The 22,810-nt window shown below is 48.1% G+C and overlaps 1 protein-coding gene across 2 annotated transcripts in view; it reads left to right on the top strand.

Annotated features, from left to right (window-relative positions):
* The window catches only part of Pgbd5 (piggyBac transposable element derived 5), a 77,539-nt gene extending 59,625 nt beyond the window's left edge, over positions 1-17,914 (top strand). The window contains exons 4-7 of one of the 2 annotated variants that reach the window (XM_008845782.3): positions 6,632-6,812; positions 8,413-8,610; positions 14,691-14,796; positions 16,336-17,914. In XM_008845782.3, the coding sequence (XP_008844004.1) occupies positions 6,632-6,812; positions 8,413-8,610; positions 14,691-14,796; positions 16,336-16,531 (681 nt within the window). In that variant the 3' untranslated portion in view covers positions 16,532-17,914. The remainder of the gene's footprint in view (positions 1-6,631; positions 6,813-8,412; positions 8,611-14,690; positions 14,797-16,335) is intronic. The other variant, XM_029569707.1, reaches the window with a different exon arrangement.
* The last annotated feature ends 4,896 nt before the right edge of the window (positions 17,915-22,810 follow it).

Genomic DNA, 22,810 nt, shown 5'->3' with positions numbered 1-22,810 from the left:
GTATGGCTGTTAAACATCCAATAAGGTTAGTTCCACCGGTCTGGTACTTTTAATTATCATGTGCTATGTAGATAAGGCTTAGGTAGAGAACCAAATATTCTCAGATAAACCTTGATTAGATTTATATTTTGTTCCTTAATCTAGTTGACTAAACTATGACCATAGAAAAATCTAAGATTATGTATATATTATTTTTGTCTCATCCTTTATATATCATAACAAACCTAAACAGACCTTCACTTGCTTAGGCTTTCTCATTTTTTTCTATTATGGAAAATATGTCCATTCCCATATCCTTTCAACATCTTTTACATTCTCATTTTCTTTCTTTTTTAAAAAATAATTATGAGACATAATAGCATTAACAAATAAATTTTCCATCTGTTGTGAAACTTCTTTTCCTGGGGATGCTAAGCAATGCTTATTCCCTTTTAAGGTTCTGGTGTCAAGCCAATGTTTCATTAAAGTTTTATTGAGGAACCAATAAATTTATTGAGCTTACTTACTGAGGGGTTGCTGAGGTGTGTGTATGACCTGAGGGTATGCACACTGGATAGCCTTTACCTAACATGGGTCATGCCTTGTCTTCCTAGCCTTCCACAGATTATATACTTTAGCCCTCCCCAAATCCAGGAGGCATTATGTGATTAGGGTCAAATTACATACCCAATTGGCTGGGAAGAGTGGCTGGATACTCCAGTAAGGGTCCAGGATCACAGGGTTTTTCAGAAGTAGGGTAAGGTAACTGCCACATACTCTAAGTGCCCCCAAGGTATCATATGAGGCTATGCAAGTTAGTCTCAAAGGTTCTTTCTACTGTGTGGTAATTGCAGAACAGGCAGCACTGATGAAAGTGTTCTAGACAATGTACAGTGTATATATTAGTAAGTGTTCTTTTTTACCTTTAAACCTATATGTTTAAAAACCAATAAATCAAACCAGGTTAAGGATACAGCTCAACAGAGGAGCAGCACCTGCTTAGCTTAGTATGGACAGGGTCCTGGGTTTGATTCTTTTTTTTTTTTTTTTCTGAGTCAGGGTCTCTCTGTAGCCCCAGCCAACTTGGAACTCACTGTGTAGAACAGGTTGGCCTTCATCTCACAGAGATCCACCTACCTCTGCCTCTCAAATGCTGGGATTAAAAGCATGCACCACCATGGCCAGCCTAGGCTTGATTCTTGCCACCATACACAACCAAAAATTACCAGTGATGGTGGTATACCCTGTTGGCAGATGCTGAAGAGGATGAGGTACAAATTCAAGACCAGCCTTTGAATCTAGGCTGTGGGTTAGTGGTAGAGCTCTTGCCTAGTATATGAGGCCTTAGATTTAATCCCTAGGATTGCTAAATACTAAATGAACAGAAAACCAATAAACTTCAGCCAAGTGTGATGGCTCATACCTGTAATCCCAGCACTTGTGAAGCTGAGGCAGGAAAAATGCTGTGGAGTTTCAGGTTAACCTAGTGTGAGAGCTTAGCTTCTGCTTCTCCAGCCACCTCTCCGCCATGCCTCCCTGCCAGGATGAACTCTTACCCCTTGGAACCGTAAGCTCAAATAAACTCTTCCTCCTATAACTTGCTTGGTCACTGTTTCTATAACTTGCTTGGTCACTGTTTCTATCACAGCAATAAAAGTAACTAGGGGCTGGAGAGATGGCTCAGCAGTTAAGAACACTGGTTGTTCTTGCAGAAGACCCGGGTTCGAATCCTAGCACCCCCATGGCAGGTAACAACTGTCCATAACTCCAGCCCCAGGGGATCCGACAGCCTCTTCTGACCTCCGCAGGCATTGCATGACACGGGTGCACTTACCTACATGCAGGCAATACACACATACACATAAAAAAGGAAAAAAAAAAAGTAACTACTACAGTAATTAGTACCAGAGCTTGGGCTGTTGACTGTGAAGAACCTGACCATGTGGGGTTTTAGAAGAATGTGGAAGACTTTGGAAGTTTGGGCTAGAAAAGTAGTTGACTGCTATAAGCAGAGCTTAACAGGCCATTCTAGTAGGTACCTTGAAGAAAATAGTGCAGAGGGAAATAAGGACTTGAGCAGCAGTTGGGATAGTCTGGATGGAGTCTGCCCACAGTTAAAATGCTTGCCTGAGGCTAAGTTGAAAAGCAATGGACTAATTTTTCTGGTGGAAGAAATTTCAAGACAGCCTAACATAGAAATGGTGGTGTGGCTATTAATGGTGAATATTATGCAGATCTACAGTGAAAAGGAGCAAATGGGGCAGAAAGAAATACAGAATGTACAGTTTGGATTGAAAAAGAGCACTAGGAAGATAAATGTTGGAGCCCTGGCATGTGCTGGAGTGGATCCCTCTGATAAGGAGATTAAAGTGATTAAGGAGAGGCCTAGGGATTTTCATTTAAACAATGGAGAGAGTGCCTCTGGGGCAAGACCACACCCAGCTAAGTCTCCAAATTGTGAAGGGAAAATGCTGTAGGGTCCACTGAAGAGAAAAGCTTCTAAAATGGATAAAGCAGTCTGGGGCAAAGTACTGAGCAATTCCAGCTGGCCCTGCAGATGTTTGGACCACACATCCCAGCCCACATTACTAGTACTAAGGAAACTTGCCAGTCTCAGGGGAGTAAGATACTGGCCCTGCTCTGAGGATCTAAGCTGGCAGAGTGCAGTACACATAAACAACCATAAACTCATGTCCTAGGACATGCCAGTTTCCAGCTGTACCCATCAATACAGAAGGATTTTATAGTTAATGTGTCTTGTCCTAATTGAATACTCAGCACCAAAAAATATAAAATTCCAAGAATATCTGTAATTTCACTAAATGCTTTATTGTGCTGTTCTGGTTTGTTTCTCCATTGCTGTGACAAAACACTCTGACCAATACCAACTTGGGGACGAAAGGGTTTATTCAGCTTATAACTCCCAGGTTGCAGTTCATCAGAGAGCCCAAGGTAGGAACTCAGGGCAGGAACCTGGAAGCAGGAGGAGAGCATAGGCCATGGAGGAATGCTGCTTACTGACTTGCTCTCCTGGCCCCTGCTCAGCCTGCTTTCTTGTGCAACACAGGCCCACCTGCCCAGGGTTGGCACCACCCACAGTGGCCTGGGCCCTCCCACATCACTCATCAAGAAGATGCCCCTCAGACATGGCCACAGGCCAGTCCAATAGAGGCAATTCCCCGATTGAGGCTTCCTCAACCCAGGTATGTTAAGTTGACACTAGAGCTATTCAGCACATGTGCACTGTCCTGCAATGGTCCCTGAGCCGTGGGTGGGTGAGGTTCCATATAGGAGTCCCATCCTACACTCTCCAGTCTCTTATTCCCCAGAGCTTGGCCAGTTGTGGACTTCTGTGTGTATCAAACTCTGATGTATGTGGAAACCTCACTGGTGACAGTTGAGGGGTGCATTAGCCCTCTCTCCACCCCTTAGTCTGCTATGTTCCATGAGCCTTGGTTGTAGAGATTCGACTGCAAATGTGTCACCTAGTACTGGGCGTCTCCCAGATGTATGTTCTCTGTGGCTGACCAGATGTGCAACTCTGTAGTAGCCTCCATCTGTTGCAAAAAGAAGCTTCTTTGATGAGTGCTGTACTGCCATTTGTCACTTTAAGGGAGTTCTTCTGTCTGGCACTGCATTCCCTACCAAGCAGTCCTAGGTATACATATGCATTAATGTTCAGACACCCTACGTGCATTTCTCATAGTCACAGCTGGCCTGAAATTTATATATAGACTCAGCTGGCCTCCATCTCACAGAGATCTACCTGCCTCTGCCTCCTGAGTTCTGGGATTAAAGGTGTTTACCACCACGCCTGGCTTGTATTAGTTACTTTTCTTGTTTCTGTGACCAAACACATTACAAGAAGCAACTTAAGAGAGGAGGGGTGTATACTGGCTCACAGTTCTGAGGAGACAGTCCATCATTGTGGGCAAGGCATGGTGGTAGGAGAAGCTTGGGTCTGTGGCAGTGGGTGAGGCAGCTGGTTATATGCTGTTCTCAGGAAGCAGAGAGCTAGCTGAACAGGAAGCAGGGCCAGGCTGCAGCATGCTAGAAGAGGGACTTGTGCTGAACCCACAGCCTTCCTGTCCCTGTCCCCTCAAGCCCGCCCCCAGCAGCCCACTTCCTCCAGGTAGGCCTCTCCTCAAACTGCCACTACCTCCCCAGTTAGCACCATCAGCTGGAGATCATGTGTTCAAACACAAGTGTGAAGAACATTTCACATTCCAACTACAACATGAAGAAATAGCTACTTGAGCATGTAACCAACATGTCTGTAGAAAGACATGCATGTCCTCGTGCTCACACACTCACTGGGTCTGATTTACAGTCTGGCTATTTCTATGGAGCATACTGTTAAAAATACTTTCTGTGGAATTGAATATATTTTGTATACAATGATTCTTGAGTAAATGTCCTGTGCTCTGTTGTACCCACACGTCATTTTAACTGGTCTCTTCGCATGGCAGAATTGGACTGCCCATTCTTCTGGTACAGAGGCTCTTGGGATACTCATGGTCACATACAGGAGCCCTTTCACACTTTTATGTCACCCCATGTTGAACTCCTAAAAGTGGAACTTGTGACTAAAATACCAGGAGTCATCATTTTTAAGCTTATTTGTGTGCATGTGTATGCATATGCATGGATGCAGGTGCACATATGTATGCAGGTGTGTATGCATATGATACTTGTGCACATATCATTCAGGTGTACATGCATATATATGCATGTACATATGGATGACACAGTTGTTCCTCGGGTGCTGTCCATCTTGTATTTTTAAGATTGTTCAAAAAAAAGTCATGCGTATAAGTGTTTTGTCTGCATGTATGTCTGTGCACCACTTCCATACAATGCTGTTGGAAGCCAGAAGGGAGCATTGGATCCCCTGGAACTGGAATTATGGACAGTTGTTGACTGCCATGTGGGTGCTGGGAACTGAACCTGGGTCCTCTGCAAGAACAGCCAGTGCCTTTAACCACTGAACCATCTCTCTAGCACCACCCCTTGTTTGTTTGTTTCTTTGTTTGTTTTTGAAATCTTCAGCCTAGAGCTCTCCAAGCAGGCTGGCTGACCAACAAGCTCTAGGGATCCTCCTGCCTCTGCCTCCTCAACACTGAGATTTTAAGTGCTCACTACCACATTCAGATTTGAACAACAAACATAAGTTCTGGGGGATTGTGCTCAGATCCTCATGCTTGTAGGCAAGCACTTTAACAACTGAGCTATCTCCCTGTCCCCAAATTTTCATTTTTCAATCGAAAAATAATTGCATATACTTATGAATAACATGGTGTCCTGAGATATGTACTTCAGGAAATAGCTGCACCAAAATTAGTACACATCCTCTTGCATACTTACATCATTTTTTGTGGTAAGAATAAAGTCTCTTGGCAATTTTCAGGAATCCACTAGATTGTTATTGGCAATAGTCACCATGCACAATAAACCTTTTGAGCTTATTCCTCTTGTCTGAAACTTAGTGTTCTTTAGCCAGTTTCTCCACAGGCCCCCAACCCCTGCAGCCACCTGCCTACAGCACAGTGGACTAACAGGCTTGTGATAATTTTTCATGCCATAATTTAAAAATACCCTGGTACATCATGTTTCTGAATCCAAGTGTGAAAGTGTGCAGAAACAGAAACTGTGTTCAGCTGCGTGTTCCATGTAGAAGTTCATGTTCTGCACTGCTTCTTGGTGCAATTTCTTTGAAGACTTCTTGCTAAGTCACATTCCAATCCATTGACTTAGGCACAGCCTTGGCCTTTGTGTCCTCTCTCCTCCACAAGGACACCTGTGTTTGGTAGGTGACCTCCAAACTCATCAGACAGGATGAGTCCTGACACAGTGGCTGGGTCTTCCATGTGCTCCCTCTGGGTGTTTCTCAGGCAGTGTTGTTCAAAGCCCTGCTCTTAGCTGTTCTGAGATGATCAGACCACACTGAGGTCAGCATGCTCTCTGTAGGGCAGGGCAGGCATAGGGAACTGCTCGGCAGCTGTCCACAAAAGTCTCTGATCAATCTGGCGTTCCCTTCCAAGGAAATCTCTCTGGGAGTTCCTTGTGATTGCTTTACACGGAGGGCCGGGTTGTCCTCAAATCCGTCCCCTTTCCGACATCCACTCTTCTGTTGGCAATTCTGGACGCACATGGATCACATGTTAGGGACTGCTTGCCAAGTCCAGAGTGTCCTCTTTGTTTTCCTGGTCCTTGGAGCGTGTCTGACCTTCATCCTGTTTCCTCAGCTCTGTGAAGCAGACAAGGTCTGCTGTGCCTGCCTGTGGACTGACTGGCCATTTTGTCTAGAGGACAAATGCATGTCTAGCCCATGAAGTGACCTTTGTTTCTATTTTTTTATGATTTTTTAATTTATGTTTCAAGACTGGGGCATTGGCCTGTGTGAATTTTGATAGCCATGTTTACCACCTAATAACTGCTTCTCTTTCTCCTTTTCCACTTTGACCCTTCTAAATGAAAGTGTCATTTAGTGTCATACCCAGGCTGTGGGTAGCCCTGGTGGTGACCTGGCTCTGTGTGAGGCCAATGAGATGATGGGTTGGCTTTCCCACACTCTGCAAGCCCATGTTTCCCACAGCCTCAGGCTCTCGCCCATGATGTCTCCAGCATACTGACCTCTGTGTTTCTGTTCAAGATCTACGTTCACCTGAAGGAAGGCAGTGGCCCAGATGGTCTGGATGCTCTGAAGAACAAGCCCCAGCTCCACAGCATGGTGGCCCGGAGCCTTTGCCGGAATGCAGCTGGCAAGAACTACATCATCTTCACAGGGCCCAGCATCACCAGCCTCACCCTGTTTGAAGAGTTTGAGAAGCAAGGTTTGTCCACTGGCTATCCAAGCATGACCAGCTTCTCAGGGAAGTGCCAGGAGGGTGTCGGGGCAGCAGTAGCAGCCAGCAGAGACTGCACAATGTCCAGCCAGACTCCTTGTGTGTCTGGGCACTGGTTATCTTAAGGTATATGAATTCCGGGCTCAGCATTGGCACAGAGCTCTGCCGGGCTTCTGGGCACTCCTGTGTATGTCCTTTGATGTGAGGCTCTGGCTATCAAAGGCCCCCAGGCAAAGCCTCTCCTAAGGGTCTGGAAGGTGCCAGAATCATCCACCATCGCTAGTGTGGCCCCTTCCCAGCCACCAAGTAAGATCTGCGTGGTGAGGAGTGATCCCACAAGCTTTAGATAGGTCTTAGGTTCCTGGGGGCAAGATGCCCTGTTCATTCTTTACAAAGACTGGGCCAGCTTTCCATGGCTGTGACATAAGTAAGATGTGGAAAGGGAGGTCTGAGCACCAAACTGTGCTTGGGAAAAAAAAGCTCATAGACAGAAGCTATTAGAACTAAGGCATTTGGCTCCACCACACAGTGGACGTCTGGGCTTGAAACTGAACCGTCTTGTACTGTGGGGGATTAGCAGCTTACCTTCTGGGCCTCAGAAACTGTGGTGAAGTGAAGGAGCAGCTGGCTTCTGCGTCTTGTGGGCTGGGTGCCGCTGGTCTCTGCACTGCCTGGTGCAGGTGGCTCTGGAATAATCTGTGCCAGAAACTCAAGAGATTGGATTGCTAGGAGGGAAGCAGACTGCGAGAGCTCACACTGCTGGAAGGGAAGGAGGTTGCAGGTGCCCATCCTGGAACACATGATGCAGCTGCTGTGGAGCTCTGGCTCTCCGTGAAGCACATATGGTAGCTGGGCTAATGCACCTGCCCGCTGCGCATGCCAGTGTGGACACTGCATGTGTGGATACTCCTGGGAGCAGAGTGGGTGCTGGTGCCAAAACATGGCCTGACCAGGGGTGCTGCTTCTGGGATCTAAGAGGAAAGGTGTTCTCTGGCTCAGCAAGCTAGGAGGATGGAGTGAGAATGTCCTGCCGGAAGAGAGTAACTAGATTTGGAATTTGGCACTTTCCTAAGGTTAGATAACATTACTAATAATGCCACTGTATATTTTTAGAAGCATTTGAAGTTATTGAGCTCTTTGCAGGGAGTACCATGTATCTTGTCTACATCATGCTGAGGGTCACTGACAAGCTGTGCCCATCCCCAGGACTCTGGCTACAATAGCCCCCCCCCATCTTTTCCCTCCCAGCTGTGACCTGGGGGTCTTGTTCTCCTTCAGGTCTCGTTCTTCTGTGGTGAGCAAATTGAGGTTTTCAGAAGCAGACAGGATATTTGCCCCACACTGTGTTGACGCATAGAGGGTTGTTGATGAAACTCTTGTTGCTGCAGATATGCATTGCTTACGTTGGTTATGACCTTTCCTGTGGCCTTAGTGTGTGGTTTGTATAAAGGCATGGGGGAGGCAGAGAGAGGAAAGGCTGTTTCTGAGGGGTTCTGCATGTTGGTCTTCAGCAGTCCTTCCTTCCCTGGGACGTGGCGTAGAATCCCCAGACAGTGACACCTGTGGGATTTTGCATCTCTTTTGCCAGGCATTTACTGCTGCGGCCTGCTCAGCTCCAGGAAGAGTGACTGCACGGGCCTCCCTCTGTCCATGCTGACCAACCCTGCCACACCGCCTGCCCGTGGCCAGCACCAGATCAGGACAAAAGGGAACATGTCTCTGATTTGCTGGTACAACAAGGGGCACTTCCGCTTTTTGACTAACGCCTACTCCCCAGTGCAGCAAGGTGAGTGTGGGGTCCTGAGAGGACCCTTGGGTGGCCTCGCCCACATGCTGACACGTGACCTCCAGTGCTGGCTGTATCCCTAGTGGTTGTAGTGGCCTGGGAGGGGACAGCAAAGAGCATCCTGAGCCCTTAATTGGAACTAGCAAGCTGAGAGGATGGGGTTGATGGGTGGCTTTATGGCCTAACCTGGTTGTTACAGTGTGATTTCTGTCTCCCTTTTATTAGGTCATGATGACTCTGTCACTTTCTTGTTAGGGCATGATGACTCTTTCCCTGTTGTTGTTAAGGTGTGATGACTCTGCTCCCTGTTGTTGTTAGGGTGTAATGACTCTGCTCCCTGTTGTTAGGGTGTGATGACTCTTGTCTTCCTGTTGTTGTCAGGGTGTGATGACTCTGCTCCCTGTTGTCGGGGTGTGATGACTCTGCTCCCTGTTGTTAGGGTGTGATGACTCTTGTCTTCCTGTTGTTGTCAGGGTGTGATGACTCTGCTCCCTGTTGTCGGGGTGTGATGACTCTGCTCCCTGTTGTCAGGGTGTGATGACTCTGCTCCCTATTGTTAGGGTGTGATGACTCTGTCTCCCTGTTGTTGTTAGGGTGTGATGACTCTGCTCCCTGTTGTTGTTAGGGTGTGATGACTGTCTTTCTGCTGTTATTAGGGTGTGAGGACTCTGCTCCCTGTTGTCAGGGTGTGATGACTCTGCTCCCTGTTGTTACGGTGTGATGACACTGTCTCCCTATTGTTGTTAGGGTGTGATGACTCTGTCTCCCTGTTGTTAGGGTGTGATGATTCTGTCTCCCTGTTGTTGTTAGGGTGTGAGGACTCTGCTCCCTATTGTCAGGGCGTGATGACTCTGCTCCCTGTTGTTAGGGTGTGATGACTCTGCTCCCTGTTGTTGTTAGGGTGTGATGACTCTGCTTCCTGTTGTTGTTAGGGTGTGATGACTCTGCTCCCTGTTGTCAGGGTGTGATGACTCTGCTCCCTGTTGTCAGGGCGTGATGACTCTGCTCCTTGTTGTCAGGGTGTGATGATTCTCCTGTTGTCAGGGTGTGATGACTCTGCTCCCTGTTGTTAGGGTGTGATGACTCTTGTCTTCCTGTTGTTGTCAGGGTGTGATGACTCTGCTCACTGTTAGGATGTGATGGCTCTGATCCCTGTTGTTAGGGTGTGATGACTCTTCCCCCTGTTGTTGTTAGGGTGTGATGACTCTGCTCCCTGTTGTTGTTAGGGTATGATGACTCTGCTCCCTGTTGTCAGGGTGTGATGACTCTGCTCCCTGTTGTCAGGGCGTGATGACTCTGCTCCCTGTTGTCAGGGTGTGATGATTCTCCTGTTGTCAGGACGTGATGACTCTGCTCCCTGTTGTTAGGGTGTGATGACTCTTGTCTTTCTGTTGTTGTCAGGGTGTGATGACTCTGCTCACTGTTAGGATGTGATGACTCTGCTCCCTGTTGTCAGGGTGTGATGACTCTGCTCCCTGTTGTCAGGGTGTGATGATTCTCCTGTTGTCAGGACATGATGACTCTGCTCCCTGTTGTTAGGGTGTGATGACTCTTGTCTTTCTGTTGTTGTCAGGGTGTGATGACTCTGCTCACTGTTAGGATGTGATGACTCTGCTCCCTGTTGTTGTTAGGGTGTGATGACTCTGCTCCCTGTTGTCAGGGTGTGATGACTCTGCTCCCTGTTGTCAGGGTGTGATGACTCTGCTCTCTGTTGTTTTAGGGTGTGATGACTCTGCTCCCTGTTGTCAGGGTGTGATGACTCTGCTTCCTGTTGTTAGGGTGTGATGACTCTGTCTCCCTGTTGTTGTTAGGGTGTGAGGACTCTGCTCCCTGTTGTCAGGGTGTGATGACTCTGCTCCCTGTTGTTAGGGTATGATGACTCTGTTTTCCTGTTGTTGTTAGGGTGTGATGACTCTGTCACCCTGTTGTTAGGGCATGATGACTCTCTCCCTGTTGTTAGGGTGTGATGATTCTGCTCCCTGTTGTTAGGGCATGATGACTCTGTCTTCCTGTTGTTGTTAGGGTGTGACGACTCTTCTTCCTGTTGTCAGGGTGTGATGACTCTGCTCCCTGTTGTTAGGGTTTGAAGATGGGCTACATATAGATGGAATTTAGGGATCACTTAATCATCACAGACTCTTCCTTTTCTAGAAGCAAAGTGTCTATGTGGTCCTGCATGCCAGGCAGCCTACTGGTTTCCTCACTTATTACCAAAGGATTTAAGATCTATTCATAAGAAAGGGACTTAATTAGACCAGAGTCTTTATTTAAAGTACTCGACAGTTAAGACATTGTTAAACTGCTGAGAAGGAAATTGAGAAGGCTGTAAAGGGAGAGAGAGGCTTGCTGTGTCACATGCACGCCAGCAATCTGCATTCCAGTGTATGTGCTGGGGGTGTGGTGTGCACATTTTCATGGTGTGGCATGTGTACATGATATGTGTGTAGTGTGTATGTATGCACGTGTCTGCTGTGTGTATATTTCTGTGGTATAATGTGTATACAGTCATGTCACGTATATACACATGTGCCTCTGGCACATCATGAATATACACATGTTCTCTGTGTAGTGCCCGTTTCTGTAGTGTGACTTGTGTATATTACTGTATTGTGTTGTTTGTTGCACATATTTGTGTGGTATATATGTGTTTCTGTAGAGGGCATGCACACACTTGTTATGTATGTCATGTTTCTATAATGTGTGTATGCATGTGTATACATGTTTGTTTTGTGTACGGTGTATGTGTATATTTCTGTATACATGAATATATTATTTGTGTGTAGTGTGTGATTGTTTTGTATATGATGTGTCTGTTTCCATGATTTGCTATGTGTGTACATGTGATTATGTATGCTGTAGTATATGCACATGTTATGTGTATGGTATGTCAATTGCTGTGTGTGTATATGAGCATGTGTACATGTTGTCATGTGTACCATGCCTATGCCTGTGATATGGCATGTTTAATGTATGCTCCCTTGTTCTTGACCCACACACCTGAGCCACCAGTGCATCTCTAGAAATGAGTCCAAGGACCCAAGTATGTGGTTACCTCTGCCCTGCCTGGGGTCAGGGTGCATCCATGACTCTAGAAGACCATCCTGCCCTCACCCTCTATACCTTGAGGCTCTTAGGGTAAGCATAGGTGGTCCTGGGAAATATGCTTGGAGTAGGGCCCCAGCTCCCTCCCAAGTTTCAAATGACTCCTCTGCAGAGGTCCCCAAAGCAGGATATGTTTCAGGGAAGGGAGTGTCCATTCCAATGGCAGAGTGTCCCTAAGCCTGAAGAGTCTGGAAAAGTGTGGCATAGGATGTGGATGACAAGTTTCAAGTCCCTGGTCCTGTGGGTTGGAACATTTCCACCAGATACTGATGGAACAAGCAAGGGGCTGCAGAAGGGAGAGAAGAGCTCTTAACTCTGGTAAAACATGTTTGTTCACTTGTGCTGACTGTGGTTGGAAGGACTGTGTAAGACATGAGGTCTGGGGTGCCACAGTCACTGAAAACCCCAAGGAATATGGCCACAGTGTCCCTGCAGACTGACTTGCAGCTGAGGGACCCCAGAGAGCCCATGGGTAGGAAGAACATGGCATGTGTCCTAAGCTGGGAGCAGGTGCTACCTAGGGAAGGGTGGGGTCCTGTTGGACAAGAGGTGAGGTGCTGTGGCATGCTCTGGAAATCCCTGTCTGGTCACATCTCAGAGCACAACACATTGGTAGATTTTTCTTTCTTCTTTTCTTTTCTGTTTTTTTAATGTTTTCTTTGGCAGGACCTTTGTATGTACAGGTTGGCCTCAATCTCCATGTAGCCCAGGCTGGCCTCAAACTCATCTTCCCTCTGCGTCAGCCTCTTAAGTGCTGACAGGTATGTGCCACCACACCTATAGCTGCTCACATTTTCATTTTTAAAAAATATTTATCATTTTTATTTTATGTGTATAAGTGTTTTGCCTGCATGTATGTACGTGTATCTGTGTCATGCAGTACTTCTAGAGGCCGAAGAGAGTGTCAGATCCCCTGGAACTGCAGTTGACCAGCTACCATGTGAGTGCTGAGAACCAAACCTGGGTCCTCTGCAAGAGCAGCCAGTACTCTTAACCATTGAGCCATCTCTCCAGCCCCACGTATTTCTGTTTTTGATCCATGAATAGTGGAATATTCTGTTATTTTATTTTATTTTATGCAGGACTGTAAGAGGCCGAGGAGAGTTTCAGTTCCCCTGGAACGGCAGTTGACCAGCTACCATGTGAGTGCTGAAAACCAACCCTGGGTCCTCTGCAAGAGCAGCCAGTACTCTTAACCATTGAGCCATCTCTCCAGCCCCACGTATTTCTGTTTTTGATCCATGAATAGTGGAATATTCTGTTATTTTATTTTATTTTATTTATTATTTTATTTTAATTATTTTATTTTATTTTGCTTTACTTTGTTTGAGACAGGCTCTCACTCTGTAACCCAGGCTGCTCCAGAACACATTGTATTGCCCAGATTGACCTCAAACGCATAGCAATTCTCCTGTCTCAGCCTCCCAGGAGCTGGGATTCTAGGAAAAAGCCACCATAACCAGCTGACAACCATTTTGGCATAAAGGCTTACATTTCTTCAGGGCATGTCTGCTGATTGTTTGTACTAACCTTGCTTTAGAAGTGTCTACTCTTCGAAGTGACTTCCTTTGCTTTGGCACGTGGCCCCACTGGTCGCTTGCTGTGCTGTCACATGGCCAGGGTTGTGGACCAAGCAGCCCCTCCTGCATGGTCCAGGTGATAACGTAAAATCCATATGTTCTCAGGTGGCTGCCCAGCCTTAGGTTCTACCTGGTCTTGGCCCACTTGAGGTCAAGTTTCCCTGAGCCCCACAGAGAGGTCTGTGTGCATATGCAAGTTGGGACCTGGATGTGTTGTTCAGACTTGCAGAGTGGTAGCCAGGTGCCATCCAGGGAACTCAGAGCCCAGTGACGACGATAGGGTAGAACTGCTGCTGGATATGCAGACGTGGGGCTCCCCAGCAGAGCCGTGTGTGTGTGCAGTCACAGCAGTGGGTGAGCAATGAGTGGACATATACGTAGTCAGTGCAGCGTGCGCCCATGTTTCCCACAGGCTTCCTCATGTGAGACACACTATTTCAGGGAAAAAGGAAAGATGACAGTTCTGTTCTTCTGAGGCAGGGGGCTGTGCCATGTTGGCTCCCACCTATCCCTTGGGAAGAGTGCGGGGCCAGTAGGGCCTGGCCCTAGACAAGCTCCTCCCTTGTTATTTTTACTTTGACTTTGTCCATATAAATATTACTGAACTTTCCAGGTCTGTGAAATCATACCATAATCAACACTGTGCCTCATCTCCAGGCAGTTAGGGGGGCTGCTCAGTGGGAGAACCCCAGCCATGCCTGGTACACGTAGTGCTGGGAAGGATGCCTCTTTCTGTGTCCCTGTGGCCTGGGATGGGTAGTACACAGGACATGGAATGAGGAAATCTCATGGCTTGCCTTTTGATCTCCAGGCTCTACTGGTTGCAAATTGTGCCATGACTTTGGAGGTGCCCCAGGTGCATTCCCTGTGTGTGTAGAGAAAGTGTTCTGGGGTAGGGAACAAAGAGAGGAAGTAGGGAGCTTTCCATTCCTCATCGCAGGGCCCCAGGAGTCTTGGGAGGCAAGAAAGGGTTAGGTCTAGAATGGAGGGTAGCCTCCTTGTTCCTCTGCACCTTGATCCCACCCTGTGCGTTGAAAGAGGCAGAGATGGCTCCATGTTCCTAACCTCTACTGCTACCTCCTCCCAGCTGCCCCCACACCCCAACCAGTAGGGGGAAGAGAAGCGAGTCCTGATTCCTCTTCCTCGTCTCAGGCCTGTCTACACTTAGAGGGTGTACAGAAAGACTGGCTGCTCCAGAGAAGACCTGAACCTTGCTTAGAGCTGCCTTAGGGGTGTCATTGTCCCCATGTCCCAGGAAACCACTGAGTCTTGGTGGCAGATGAGTGGTTCCCTCCTCCCCCACCTTGTGAGCTGGATAGCCTGGTTAGGGGTAGCCAGGCATGACTGGAAATGGTGTTGAGTGCCCAGGAGGAGACTGAGCTTCTCTTTCCCCAACAGGGGTCATCATCAAGAGAAGGAGTGGGGAGATCCCCTGCCCCCTGGCTGTGGAGGCCTTTGCTGCTCACCTCAGCTACATCTGCAGATACGATGACAAGTACAGCAAGTAAGTGCGGGCAGATGGTGTGCATGGCATCAGGCAGAGGGTTGCAGAGGGTGAGTGGTATGGGCCTGGTCGTGTGGTGTAGGACCAGATGTGTTAGGGAGCATGAGGACCTGTGAGGTAGTTCCAGTCCCTTCCCTGGCCCCAGTCTGAGTCCTGAGTTCCTTCACACAAAGAAACCCTAGTTTGGGCCGCATGCTGGTGTGCACAGAAAGGCACTGAAGCACACACAGCGTAGACAGTAGTGGACATGTGCGGCCTACAGCACCACAGTACTAGCCTGCCAGGTTCATAACTACAAGTTGTCAATTAGAGGCTGTTGAGCATGTAGATGCCTCTTTCCTGGGCCTTCTACCTAGAGCAAAAGCTGGTCCAGCTCACCAGGCATCCAGCCATCAGCTTGGCTACCTTAGGGGAGCCTCTGTTGCTTGCTGTTTGCATGGTGGTGAGGGAAGAGCAAGGCCCAGGTCTTCTGTGGAGCACCCAGCTTTCCTGTGAAGTCACTCCTTCTGCTTTTATGGGATATTCCACTCTAGTACCACAGTTTCAAAGATGTTGTCACTGGTGTAGTGGACACTGGGGGGGCACTGGACATTCTGGTGGTCTTCAGACATGATGTGACCAGGGCACAAAGACAAATCCACAGAACAAAGGGTCCTGAGATGAGGTTCTGGATGGAGTAGTGTCCTCAGGGTCCCAGGGCCCTGTGGCTTCCCTAAGAAAGGACAGGTGGGTAATGTGGACACATCTGGGAAAAAGAGCACATCATAAGAGTCTAGAATTGAGGGACATGAGCACTGTGGGTGTGGATGGACCTCAAGCAGGGCTTCGAAAGGTAGGCTGGTGGGCTACTGCGGCCTGTCAGAGTAGGGCTATCCCTGCTGTTCCTTGAGAGTTTTTTGTTTGTTTTCATTGAATAAAGTTCACTGTGATGGGGCCCTGCAAGCTGGTCTCTGTTCTCCCAGCACATGGGAGTCTGAAGGTCCTGTGACTGGTGTTGGGCCTCTGGCCTCCTCTTCCCTGGGTGCTGCAGTCGGTTTGTCTGTTGCGTGACCTTTCCTGGGGAGATGTGAACAAGCATCAGTTCACCTCAGATTGGGCACCAGTGCCAGACTAATGAGACAGCTGCTCCTAAGTCTAGCTTAGTGAACCACTGAGTTTATATGTGGTCACTTACTAGAGAATGGGTGAGGGAGTTATTCACAGGGACGTGGGTAAAGGATTACAGGAACATGGGTGACTCACAGGCAGCTGCATCACTGAGAAGCCCACCCTACATGGGTGTTGAGTCATGAAGGCTGTATCCCGAGTTCCCTCAGCTGATTGGAGGGTCTCCTCTCCCCAGCAACCCTTTTGCTTATGTAGCCTTGGGGTGGGACCTTGTGAATCTTGTTTCAAAAGCTTCCTGGGTCTTGTGAGTTCTGTTTATTCCCCAGCACTGTAAGTTTCTTTCACTAAGTCTCAAAGAGGCTCCCTGAAGGAGGGAGTGTTTTCTCTGTAAAGAAATAGCGACCCATTTCTGCCTCTCTCCTCTGTCTCCAGGTATTTCATTTCTCACAAGCCAAACAAGACGTGGCAGCAGGTGTTCTGGTTTGCCATCAGCATTGCAGTCAACAACGCCTACATCCTGTACAAAATGTCAGATGCCTACCACGTGAAGAGGTATAGCCGGGCACAGTTTGGAGAGAGACTTGTAAGGGAGTTGCTGGGCCTGGAGGATGTGTCATCAGCCCAATGAGACTGTGCTGGGTCAGGGGTGGCAGGGATGAAGAGGAGGCACCCTGCTACCTGTCTGCCTGTTGGAGTGGGCCGTGTGTGGTCAGAGGGTCTGAGCCCGATACAGGTAACTGGAGGGGCTGTGACCTCAGAAGGCACCAGCGATGAGGTGGGCAGAGCACGCTCTGCTTTCCAGAGCCTGAGAGATTCTGACAGATAAGTTTACACCAGGCAAGCTTGCAAAATGGACTCTGCCCAGTGGCACAGCTCAGCACATGGGGACATGGGTTTCCAGCACTCACTTTGTGTGGTCAGCTTGGAGGGCTCCCTTGGAAGAAGAAATGCAACCTGGTGTCATTAAAACTCAGGTGGCAGGATGGGAGTGATTGCAGCGGCTGTGTCCTCCCTAGGGCTAGTGGGGAAGCAGGGCAGAGAGGGAGCCCGGGTCCACCGGAAAGGGTGATCCTGGTTTGTTGTTGTGTTTTCACAATATCTTCAGGTCATTTTCCTACTGTTGCTTAAGGTCTACTGTAAACAGGAGGTGTCCCCTCCTCTCGCACCCCACACACCCTCACAGTCCTCTGCATGATCAGTTCTGTGTCTGGCCTGTGGCAGGATGGGAAGGGCCGCTGGCTTCCAGGACAAACATGGCTATAGCTACCAAGGCCTGGGGAGGCTGCAGGCTGTGCGTTTTGTCACAGTGTCATTGTTGGCAGAATTACTTGTTTTGAGAAATATGTAGCACTGTGGAAACAAAATCTTCTGCTGAGGACCCTGTGCTAATTGTTTTTCTCCGTGTGTGGTGGTCCCCCAGAAAGGTACAGCTGACTTGGGAGACCCTGGTTTAGGGCCCTTCCCGCTCATACAGCTGACTTGGGAGACCCTGGTTTAGGGCCCTTCCCGCTCAAGGTCAACATGTCTTCATAGAGCCTTGGCCCCAAGGTGGGCACTGCCTGGCAGATGGGAAACAAGTAATTTCTGAACCTTGCAGTCTCTTCTAACCTGATCCCCATTGATACAGATACATATGTACTCAAGGAGCACCTTAGGACTTACTTCGTTCATTCAGTGGGCAGAATGTGGCTGGTGACATGCACCCCCCCCACACCTCACCCCTTTTGTGCCCTCGCTCACCATGAGCACCCTCACCTGTGGTGGGACCACAATGTCATGGATCGTAGGCTCGATTTCAGACACCTTGCTGTACCCTTTAATTGGACTGAAAGCACTTTTACCACATGGAGAAATCTATTTTTAATTTGTGACACTTTTCTACAAGGTCCACTCTTTCTGAGTTCACAAGTTTAAAAACACTTAGGGAAGACTAATGAAAGCCAATGACTTTTTCTTTTCTGTCCAAACAAGCAAAATAAAAATAAAAGTCTATTTAGATGTTGGCTGTTAATATGTGGCTTTGTTTCAAAGGTCAGGGACAGAACTACCCCTTTGATCTTGCTTCCTTGTTGTGTGATCAGGGATGTATGCGTTTAACTGTTCTTGGAATTTTGAACCACTGAGCAGTTTATGAAAGAAGGTCAGTTAGTATCTGATGTGTGGAGATACATATATTAATGGCGGTAGTTCTAGTGTAGGGGATCCTCCCACCCCTTATCTTTGGTCTTGGTTATCTAAGGTCAGCTGTGATCCCCAAAATGGAAAGTTCCAGAAATAAATAATTCATAAGTTGTAAACTTTTATTATAGCATATTGCTACAATTGTTGTATTTTATTGTTAACCTCTTTCTGTGCCTAATTAAACTTTATCACAAGTGTGTACATAAAGGAAGAAGCAGTGTATAATAATGTACTTCTGGTGTTCGGGACAAGCCAGGGATTCTGCCACCTGCTGGCACTCACTGATGGTCCCCCTCAACCATGTGCCCTGCAGAGGGGTGCTCAGACTCTCAGGCTGTGGTATGTGTGTCTGGGGCTGGCAGGGACACTGTTCTGCAGGGTGGCCGTTGTTCCTGTGAGCCCTTGGAGCTGTTTCAGGGCATTGGTGCTGTGGCTTTGTTTTTACCTGACCTCTCTAAACAGTGGAAAGGAGGCAGCCAGGTGGTGGAGCCCGCTGTAGCTTGTGAGACATGTGTGGAAGAGTTTCTCTCCACACCAAAGGACAAGATGGCCTGAGGTATGGGTTAGAAAATCTTCAGGACCTGGACCTTGATTCACAGGTTTAAATTCAGTGTTAACTAGTCCTCAAGCAGACACTGGCTTTTCCGGAACCAGTCATCCATGGAGACCAGGGAAAGGCCCCATGTCAGCTTTCTGTTTCAGACAAAAAGCCTTTTCAGTAGCTTACAAGAAATGAAGATATTTGGTTCACAGATTGGTTCATAGGAGGTTCACTCTTCTGCTTTGGGTTAGCAAGGCAGAAGCCCATGGTTAAGCAAAGCTGCTCACATCATGGAAGTTAGGAAGCAGAGAGAAAGAGAGGATGGAGGCAGGATGTCTCCTTCAAGGCCACATCTGCATGCCCTGCTCCTTTCTACTAGGTACCCCCTCTAGAAGGTTCTAAAACCTCCTGATAGTGCCACAGACTACTGAGGAAATCACATGGCCTTTGGGGGACAGTGAAGATCTGGTCCAGTGGCCCTGTAAGTGGTTCTCATGACAGACCCAGCTTAGGTCCCAGGTCCCTTGTGTGTGGTCCACAAGCCTCCACTTGTAGGTGTGGGGCATGTGGGTGAGGGATGGTGCAGGTGAGGGACATTGCAGGCATGGGATGGTGCAAGTGAGGGATGTTTCAGGTAAGGGTCAGTGTAGATGTGGGACATGTGGGTGTGGTACATGCATATGTGGGTGTGGGGCATGTGGGTGAGGGATGGTGCAGGTGAGGGACGTTGCAGGCATGGGATGGTGCAAGTGAGGGATGTTTCAGGTGAGGGTCAGTGCAGATGTGGGACATGTAGGTGTGGTACATGCATATGTGGGATGATGTGGATGAGGGACATTGCAGGACTGGGAAGTTGCAGATGTGGGACATTGCAAGGGTCTCACAGCAGCTCTTGGTAGGAAGCAAGTGAGAATGTGGGGGACAGGCAGGCTCTGTGAACACAGCCTCACTTGTCTCCTGTAGTCTGCATCAGTGGCAGGGCTCCAGGCCTACTAGGGTCTGAGTGGGCATCAGGTAGAAACATCAGGGGATCACCAATGGACCACTGCGCAGGGGTTGAAAGGTGAGAAGGTTCTGGCTGTAGGATGAGGTACACTCCACCTTCCCCATGATCCAGAGCTTCCTGGGTGCCATGGTTACTCTTTCTGGTGAGGCTGGCAGGGCAGGTCCTATGCTCACCCAGGTAAGCTAGTAAGCTACAGTGGGAAGATTTAGCCATGACTGCCTATGTGGGAAGCCACACAGAGACTTCCGTGGATACTTTTAGGGCACACACCATGTCCTGTTATCATGTGGCCCTTATACTGCAGGTTAGCATAAGCAGGTGGTTGAGAGTAAACAGATGTTGAGTGAGGCCTGTCCCTGTCCCTGTCTGTTCCCACCCAGTACAGATGCAGAGGTCAAGTTAAACACATAGTCAGTGAGATTTTAGCCCTTTAAGGTTCTCTCTAGCTTTGCTGGTTTAATTAAAAAAAAATTATTATATGTGTATGAGTATATTGCCTGCATGTATGGAAGTACACCTGTGCCCTGCAGTGCCTGTGGTGAACAGAAGAGGGCATTGGACCTGGAGTTATGGATAGTTGTTACCCACCATGTGGGTGCTAGGATTTGAACCCAGGTCTTCTGCAAGTGTAACAGCTAGTTCTCTTAACCACTGAGCCATCTCTCTAGCCCTGACATTTTGTTTGTTTATTTATTTTTATGTGTATGAGTGTTTTGCCTGCATGTATGTGTACTGCCTGTGTGTAATGCTTGTGGAGGTCAGAAGAGGGCATTGAATCCCCTGGAACTGGAATTAGGGACAGTTGTTAGCTGCTGTGTGGATGCTGAGACCCAAACTTGGGTGCTCTGGACGAGCATCTTGTGCTCTTAACCACTGAGCCATTTCTCCAGTCCCACTTTGCTATTTTTTGTTTTGCTTTGTTTTTAAATCCATCTGGTGCCCCCTGGAAACCCCTTGAGAAGAGCTGGGGTCTCATGCTTTGCAGATCTGGAAGATGGACCCATACAATTAGATAAATTTTTCTGTTTAAGTAGAGGACCTGGCGTTGAAGATCATGGAGGGAATTTTAGTTGAGGCATTTTTTCTTCTACTTCCACAGCATCATGTAATGTATTAAATTCCTTAATTATCACAGCTGTAGGAGGACAGTGTCCACTTAAACATGTAGGTGGGTCTCTGGGAAGTCCACACAGAAAACAAATGAAGAGGAGGAGTGAGAGTCAGGGTGATGTGTGTGGTCAGTATTGACCCAGGAGGGTCCAGACACTGGCCTCTGGGTTTCCTGGTCATCTTTGAAGTAGAATTGGCTCTGAAGGGCCCCCAGGATTGGATGGAGTATGATAGATGTATATCACTGGGGTGCAGCCTCAGCTTGGGGGAAAGGACTGTCCCAACATTCAATGCTATGCAAACAGGGACAGGGCAGGAGGCTGGGGACAGGAACACTGGCTCCCAGTACATGAGCTGTAGGAGAGGTGGCCCTAACTCAGTCTGTGGACTTGGACAGGACACCTGCTTGAAGTACTGACCTGATGGGGAATAGACATTTGGGAAGCCAAGCCCTGACCCTGCGCTCCCAGAAACAGCCAGTGTCACCCAAGGACACCTACCCTTAGCTCCATTCTCCTTCCTTAGGGGGAGGTGGGAGCCAGAACCATGAGTACTATAACTCTGGGGAACCCCCTCCCAACCTCCGAGCCTACCTTCCTTGGGAATGTGAACTAACACCATGTAACACTCTGGATCCTGAGGTTTCTCCCTCCAAGCTCCCAGTTTCTCAGATGGAAGCTGCTGCCCATTCCTGGGGAGCATCTGTGGGTGACAAGCAAAGCTGTGATCAACGGTTATGGAAAGATTTTAGATTTCTCTCCTTACCATTACTTTTCAGTGTTTTCCTTCATTTTTTTCCTTCCTGGTGTCAGTTGGTCAAAGAACTTCATCAGGATGCTACAGGCTCACCCTGGCGACACAGAGCATGCCCTTTTGAGATGATTTTGATTATGCACGCAAGATTTGGGGTCTTCCATGTGAGGCATGACTCCTATTATCATAAGCCAGAGTTCTGGTCATGGCTGTTTCTTCAACAGAGTTGGTTTATAGTCAGCAACTGTAAAATATAATCACAAGTATAGTGTTTACCATTCCGATGGTTTTTCTTGGGGTGAGAGGACACAGGAAAAATACTGAAAGCAACAGGTTTGCTGGTGAATATGGTGGGTGTTCCAGTTTGGATATAAAATGCCCCTGAAAATAAATGCACATGTTGAAGGCTTGGACCTAGCTGGTGGCACTGTTGAGAGGTGGTTGCACAGTGGAGGCACTGAACTGATCAATGGGTTAATTTATTGAGTTCAGAGCCAAGTGGGCCGTTAGGCAGTAGGTGTGGTTGGAGGATGTGGTCACTGGAGGCATACCTTTAAAGGTTCTGTGTTGTCCTTTCTCCTTTATCTCTGCCTTCTGGCCACCACTAAGCAAGCAGCTTTCCTCAGTCATAACCTTCCATCATAGTGTTTCCACCACACCACAGGCCTGAGAGCAAAGGATCCAGCCACCTACAGCTGAAGCCATAAGCCAAAGTAAACCTTTCTTCCTTTAAGTTGGTTTCTAAGATATTTTGTCACAACAACCAAAAACTGACTAGCATAGCTGGGGCCGGGCCAAGCCTAAGCATTCATTCCTGGGGCTGTAGGAGGTGGAGGAGGACAGGTGAGGGCCCCTTGCTGCCTCACTCTGCAGCCCACCTCTGAGTCCTCCTTGGCTCCCCTTCCCATCTCCCTCTGGAGACTGTTCTGTGCATTTGGCAACTTTCCTGATCACTGTCATTACCACCTGCTGGCCTTTGCGTCCCTTTCCTTGACAGAAGGTTCTGGAATCTGGAGTGAGTCTTACGGTCAGAAGGGAGGCAGGAGGGAGCTCTGTGCTGACAGCTATGTTCAGGGTAAGGGCTTCTCAGTGCTCTGGCTACTGCTTGTGACCTTATGACCTGGGGACAAGCATGGCCTTTTTCTGGGAGAAATTCTGCCCTACCAAGTTCAGCCCAGGGGATTCCTTTTTGACTGGAGCTCAAAAAGAAAATGAATTGGCTTTAGCCGTCCTGGAACACCCTGGAAGGTTACATCATGGGAATGTTCCTATTTACACTGTAGAGTGTTGTACCTGAAATGAAGTAGTTGATTCTA

This window comes from Nannospalax galili, unplaced genomic scaffold (assembly GCF_000622305.1).
Source record: "Nannospalax galili isolate Female #2095 unplaced genomic scaffold, S.galili_v1.0 scaffold702, whole genome shotgun sequence".
NCBI lineage: Eukaryota > Metazoa > Chordata > Mammalia > Rodentia > Spalacidae > Nannospalax > Nannospalax galili.
Note: the sequence above shows the minus strand (reverse complement) of the source record. Positions and strands in the feature narration are given on the sequence as shown.